Source organism: Pinus tabuliformis, chromosome 5_1 (assembly GCF_031772625.1).
Source record: "Pinus tabuliformis cultivar Carrire ecotype Pingquan chromosome 5_1, CPIR1, whole genome shotgun sequence".
Classification (NCBI taxonomy): Eukaryota; Viridiplantae; Streptophyta; class Pinopsida; order Pinales; family Pinaceae; genus Pinus; species Pinus tabuliformis.
In genome coordinates this window covers 540,179,546-540,186,835 of record NC_142305.1, presented here as the reverse complement: position 1 = coordinate 540,186,835, position 7,290 = coordinate 540,179,546, and the positions used below count along the sequence as shown (strand labels likewise).

At 29.9% G+C, this 7,290-nt stretch overlaps 1 protein-coding gene across 1 annotated transcript; it reads right to left on the bottom strand.

Annotated features, from left to right (window-relative positions):
* Positions 1–304: 304 nt before the first annotated feature.
* LOC149165937 (aquaporin NIP2-1-like) lies at positions 305–4,573 on the bottom strand. Its single transcript, XM_089431225.1, has 6 exons — positions 4,501–4,573; positions 4,167–4,332; positions 3,359–3,583; positions 3,077–3,271; positions 792–853; positions 305–694 (listed from the first exon to the last, which is right to left on the bottom strand). The coding sequence occupies exons 2-6, from the start codon at positions 4,326–4,328 to the stop codon at positions 466–468; spliced, it is 873 nt and encodes a 290-aa protein (XP_089287351.1). The 5' UTR covers positions 4,329–4,332; positions 4,501–4,573; the 3' UTR covers positions 305–465.
* Between the last annotated feature and the right edge of the window lie 2,717 nt (positions 4,574–7,290).

Here is a 7,290-nt window from a genome sequence, read left to right as displayed (position 1 = left end):
ATAAATCTAAGCAATGGTTTAATACACAATCTCACTGATTGTGCTTGCAATGAGCCCAACAAAGTACACAGCCTCATTGATTATGTTTGAACTGAAACGATGATGATGTAGTCACCAAAATATTTAAATATAACTATTTTTAAATAAATTTTATTACTATTCTCAATGCTAAATGCATTAAAAACACCTAATTGAAAATATGATTTTTAAAATGGCATCCATACAGAAATAAACTCAAGATATTTAAAATGACACAAATACAGAAATAAAATGCTGATAATGCTTACATGTATGATTCACAATATATCAAACATCTTAGATATATATTTTATCGCATGACTTGAAGTTTTAACTAATTACAGTATCATATAGAACGACAGATTTTTTGTCCCGATTTTTAAATTCCAATCCGAGCCCCAAACTGAAGATGCGTGTCTGAAACAAATGGCATGCAATGGCAGATTTTCAGTCCCCAATTTTCAGGCTCCGACCCGAGCTGGAAAACGAAGGTGCTCCTCTCGAAGCAATAGCGTGGAAAGGCATGTCTGTTAGGCGTATGATACTATATGAACATGCACCCATAAGTGTCCCAGCGATGGGACCGACGAGGTATACCCATATAGCTTTATAGTTATTGCTAACTATGGCTGGACCAAGAGACCTCGCTGGATTCATCGATCCTCCAGATATTGGCCTGCCAACAATAGTAATAAGTACTCAATTTCTTCCGTTCCAAGAAAAATAGATTATAATAATACCGAAACAAAGGTGTCAAAGATCCAGCAGCTCACCCTGCAAAGATAGAGCTTATCATCACCATCGAGCCAACTGCCATTCCCGCAAGCTCTCCTTTCTGCATGGTTTGCAACCAAAACAGTGGCTGTGTAACAATACGTCGTTTAATTGTGCAGTTCAGAAGAGAAATGCAAGGGCAGTAGATTGGGTAATCTGTTATAAACTTATCCAAAAATCTTAAAATGTAATTAAGGTCAAAATATGAAGTTATGATGTTAAAATGAAGTTGTTATTATTGTTGTTAAAAATAATTTAAGAAATTATAATGAATTTGAATTTAAAAATTACAATAGAATTATTAAAATGTAAAAAATTCAAAAAATTAAAAATATGTTTTATAGTTTTATGTAGAATTAATTAAAAATAATTTTACTATAATTTTAATTATTTTAAAAAATAACTTTAATTTATAAATATTGAAAAAGCTATAAAATAGTTAAAAATTTTCAGTCCTATGATGTATGGTTTCTGTCCATTTGTTTTCACAATAGTTCATGGTTTCTGTCAATTTGTTTTCCCAAAATTATTATGTATCAAAGTGGTTTCTAGTGGTTTCTAGAAAATTAATTGATAAAATATGATTTTCCATCCTTAAAATTTGCAGACTTAATTGTAAATTTTTTTATAGTAATTATTACTTAAATTTAAAATTTTGTTATCAAAAAATTATTTAATTTATATTTATATTTTATTATTATTATTTATCATTTTTCATAGTAGATCTCAAATGGGAGTGTTAATAAACACTTTTATGGGGGCAATGTAGTTGGTGTGAGAGACACTTTAAGGCACCTCACACTTGTAGATCGAGATGCCTAAGGTACATGTTGGTGGTTTAATTATGTTTTCATGTTGATTTTTTTTAGTTTGGGTATTGTGTTTTTTGTTTTGTTTTAAATAATCGTAAAGCTATCTTAGGTAGGTAGTGGTGGTTAGTATTCATTTCATAGATGTTAAGCAATAAAGGAAGTTGGTAGAAAGTTAACCTAAATTGGAATTATTTATTTTTTATTTTTTATTTTTTAATTTCTTTCATATTTGATTATTGGTTATTAATCTATTTAGAAGAAAAAGAAGAGATTATTTTCTTAAATTGTTATAATATTAAACTCAAAAAAATTGTGATTTTATGCCTTTGATTATTAAAAAACTATTTCTCTCAATACTATCTAGAATCTCTTTGTTCCTAGATTAATTTTGTTCCCTATTTAGTTTCCTATTTAGTTTCCTTAGAGTTAGTGATTACAACCTTCTCCACCTGGGGAAAGGGCCAGCAAGGCTCGCAACCTCCTCCTTTGAGACTCCAGTTAATAGTGGAGCTTTTAGTTACCACACATGTTGCTAATACCCTTTGAGATTTGTAGAGAAATGAATAGGTTAAGGAAAAAGCAAGGGTAGAATGTAGATTTAAGCAAGGGTAGAGTTTAGATTTACATCCGAAGTTAAATGTTTAAGAAAAGATTGGCAGAAAAGATTGGCAGCTAGTTACAAGAAACTAAAAACACAAAACACATATACTAAACATAATAGATGCATATAGAGTATAGACCTTTAATGGCAACTCAAAACCGTAATAGCTAGGGTGCTTGTAGAACAGTGGGACACGCAATAGGAGCTCGTTCAGAGTATAGATGATGTGCCACGGCTATTGAGGAAACTCAATGTTCTCCCAGTCACGGAAAGACAATAAAACGCCTAATAATATACACTTGAAGCTAAATGTTTATTGTGTTTGTTTTGTATTTAATATTAAGAGCAATAAAGCAAATCAATAAAACTAATCATAAATTATATAAAAAAATATTTAGATTCAATCTGACGGTATAACATTTTTGAAAACAATATATGATATGTTGCATTAGTATTAGTATGATCATGTTATGTTACTGTTTAATTTCCCTTGACAAAACTCTGTTTTTATTTTAATGTCTATCAATATAAGCCTCTTATTATTATTTATTATCGTTATACTCATCTCAACTGCCAACAAATTATATGAACGGTCTAGGAGGATTTTGTACCAAAGTTTCCTGTAACTCCAGCCTTAGAGCCTAAGGGTTTTTCACTATTCAATTCTATGAAAAGCGCAGTGGAATGGGCTAGGATTCTATACATGGGGCTAGATGGATTGAAAAAACCTGGAGGTGTGAAGTTTTCGAATAGATCAAAGGTTATAAAGAGAGCGAATGAAAGTTAGACACTCCTTCATGGTAGCTGTAAAGCACCTCGCATCTCAGGAACTCATTAGCACTTCTATGTATATTTTATACAGAGAAATTACCGCACTGCTATCGGTTGCAACTGCCGAGGTGACGAGCATAAGCACGAAGGAAACCACGACTTCCATTGCCAAGGCCTGCAGAACTGTTCCGGACGGAGTAGTTATACCCGTGTTTGATACAGGCTTAAACATAACACGAAGTGCAAAAGAAGCTGTTATTGACCCGCCCAATTGAGCTATAATGTAAGCCGGTACCTGCACATCAATAACCTACTGAGATATGTGTATTGAAATTCTTGACCCAGACCAAAGGATTTACTAAGATTGTGAGAAAATAGTCACCTGCTTCCATGGAAAATGCCCTACTGTTGCAAATGAAATGGTAACTGCAGGATTCATATGAGCTCCAGAAATGTGTCCAACTGAATATATCATGACCGTTACTATCAAACCAGAAGCCATAGAACCCCCAAGCTCTGACACTAATGGTCGACGCCCATGACTCAATATTGAGGAACCGCATGTTACAAAAACAAGAATGAAGGTCGAAATAGTTTCTGCTGTAATCTGCAAATGCATTCCATAGTTAACAAATAATCAGATGAAGTGTTTTATTAAGGCCCAGTTAAATTAAATTGCTTTGCATAAGCAGTTCAGAGTGAATAGTTAAGCAGATGAAGTGTCCATGGTGATCAGATAACCAGAAGAAGCCTCTTATTAGGTGTTTTGTTCACATGTTGATGAGGGAGGAAAAATAGTTTTCAAATATTTAAAGTCCTTCCTCACGCATATAAGAACTCTGCAGAGTATGGGATTTGAACTGAACTGTTTGTATAACAGTCCTTAATCCCCACCACTAATGTACAGCTTAAACGAATAATTTTTTTGTAAGAGCATTGGACAATATGGAACATCCCGGGTTTTTCCTCAATGTATCAAAAAAGTACCAGAGGAAAATACGAACTATTGAAAATTGATCAATGGGAGATTAAAGAAAAATAATCTCATCCATGGAGTGATGAAAGAATTATGGAATAATTCACCAATGGACGAAATTTATTCCGGATCCAAAGCTTAATAATTTCATAGTTAAATTAATACATGATAGGGTGAAATGAGATGGAGTAGCATATGGAACCGTAAGGCATACCTTTCGAAGGAGAGTAGCTGGAACAAAATCCATGCAGCCGTTGGGGCAGTGTTTAACTTTTCTATAAAACAGGGAGCCTTCTTTTACGTTTGCAGCTTCCTGATCTTCCATTTCATGGCCAGAAATGTTCATCAGCTGACTTGAGTCGTTCTCGGCATCCATTTTTCTGAGATTATGAATGAATGTAGAAATAAGCAAAATAAGTATATCATATTAGGTCAATCTCTTCATGAAACAGTAGCAGGAAATGATGTAAAACGACTATGAACAACATATGAAACACAAACTTAAAAATCCCTGAACATAAAAATCAGAAATCATGGAGATAACTTACGATCAGGGAAGCTATGAGATCAACGCCGGAAATGTTTTATTGAAAAAGTAATGTGCAGTTGCACGATGGAGTGCGAAGCGACGAAGAGGCCTCTACTAATTGCAGCGATATAACACGAGGAGATGCATTCGTGGGATCAGAACCTGGCGACCGGTATGTCTATTTCAGGGTATCTGAGAATCTGGCAGTGAACACGCCTCTGCCACATACAAGTATTCACTGATAAAGCTGATTACCCAACAAAGACGCGAAACAGGCCCGGGATAAAGTATCCTCCCGTGTCAATTATTATACAGTATATATGATGCATGTCGTGCATCATACATTCTCTGTTGCATCCACGTAGAATGATACAGACAGGTTCTGCAATTGCAATTTGCGCCCACAGTGGGAAGAGTTCCATATATCTACAAATGATCAGACTGTAACAATGAAGTCAAGGAAAATGACACGGCTTTGGAGAAATAAACTCTATACTTCTAAAGAAATCATATCGAGAAGATTGTGGGACACTATATAGTTTTAATGAAGATAGTCGTGGAAATGATATGGGTTTTAGTTGAGATTGTGTCTCAGTTGTTTGAAGTGGTCTGATGAACAATTATGATAGGTTGGATATACCATTATATATCTATATTAAAGATATATCGCGTATATTAATTTATATTAAAGATATATCGCGTATATTAATTTATTTTAAGTATGGATTTAATATAAGTTCAATTTATTTTAAGTATGGATTTAATATAAGTTCAAAGGGATTTAATTTATTTGGGTGTAAATTTTTTTTATGAACTTATATTATTTAAATGTTATGTATGGTTATTTATTTATTTTTATATATTTTTTTTTTAATTTTTATTTTAGCTCACATCATTAAAAATTCAACTTTGATGACACTGACAGTGTTACACATAATAATGGGTTGTAGAATGAGTTTCTAGACTAAAAAATATAAGCTATGAAATTTTTGATATAAAATATCATATGGGAGATAGTTTTCCTCATCAATTTATTCCCTAATCTGACGTGAAAGTTATGGATTTTAAGAACCTACATGATATTTAAAAAAATGGAAGAAATCCTAAGTCAATGTGCATAAAATTATATTATTAGGCAGTCCTCATTATTGGAATTGACAATTTTAATTTTTTTATTAATTGAATTTTTTGATAGGATAGTATAAATTGAAAAATGTCATCATCTTCATTCATTCTATAGATGAATAAAATTGAAAATAATAACTTCTTTGCATATCTAAATCATATGTTTAAACCATACTTAAATTAATTTTCTATAAAACATAATTAAAAATTTAAAAAAAATTATAATTTTTTTTTAAAACCATACCTTGCAACGTAGATGATTGTTGATTGATTCAAATGATAACTGTTTCATATTTTAAAAAGTATAAGTGGCAAGTAGGCATACCAATTGAAAAACATTTATGAAGCCACCTCATAGTGAACCTTATTAATAAAAACCACTCCATCACCACTTCTTCATCCTCATTGTTGGTTTTTATTTCGCGCGTTTTCAGGTTCTCTCTCATAACGTTTTGTTTAGCATATAATTAATTTAAAGATTTTTTAATAGCCTGAATTTAACATTTTTTTCCAGGTAAATACCGTTTATAAAAATATTAGATTTAAAGTTTTAATCTTCCAACATGAAGCCATTACGAGAGGCAAATACTTAGAACTTGCAGTCTCCATTTCAATTCAATGCTACATCAATCCATTTTAAGCCATTGTTATGAATATTTTCTCAAACTGCACTTTCATTGAGTTGACTAAGTAATTTGTATTGTTTTAATTATCTTTCAATTTTTGTTAAGCTTAATTAAGTTTATAAAAATATTAGGTTTTAAAATTTAATCTTTTAACTTTATTTAAGTCTTAAGTCATTCATGGAAGCAAATATTTAGGTAATAATTATTATTAAATTTGACTTAAAGTTTTAAGTTTTTACATTTTAATTAGTTTTTATGTTCTAAATTTTACTATGATGTTTAACAAAAATATTAGGTTTTCTAACAAGTTTTAATAATAAAAACCAAGAAGAAGAAAAGAAAGATAGAATAAATTAATAAATATGTGGTCATAATAATAAGGGAGAAAAGAAAGATTAGATTACCTAATCCATAAAAAAAAAAATATAGCAAAAAAATTAAATAAATAAAGAAATAAAATAATGTATAATAAATTATATGATAATGTGAAATAACAATAATATTAAACAATAATGATGTGATTTTTTTTTAGAAAATAAGATAAATTTTTAAAACAATCAAAATTAGAAATTTCAGAATAACCATAAGAAAAACAATAGTCATTAATGAATAATTATTAAATTCAAAGAACTAACTTTATTAACATTTATTAAATTAACTTATGAATAATTATTAAATTCAGACACCTAATTTTATTAACATTTATTAAATTTGAAACTAAAATAAAGATAGTATCTTAAAAAAAAAATAGAATAAATTAATAAATATAAGGTCACACTGATAAGGAAAAAGAAAAAAATTAGATTACCCAATAAAAGAACCATAGAAAAAAATTAAATAAATAAAGAAAGAAAATAATTTATAATAAATTATATGATAATGTGAAATAACACAATTGTTAAAACAATCAAAATTAGAAATTTCAGAATAAGCATAAAAAACAATAGTCATTAATAGATAATTATTAAATTTAAACACGTAACTTTATTAACATTTATTAAATTTGAAATTAAAATACAGATATTTAAGAATAAGCATAAAAAACAATAGTCATTAAT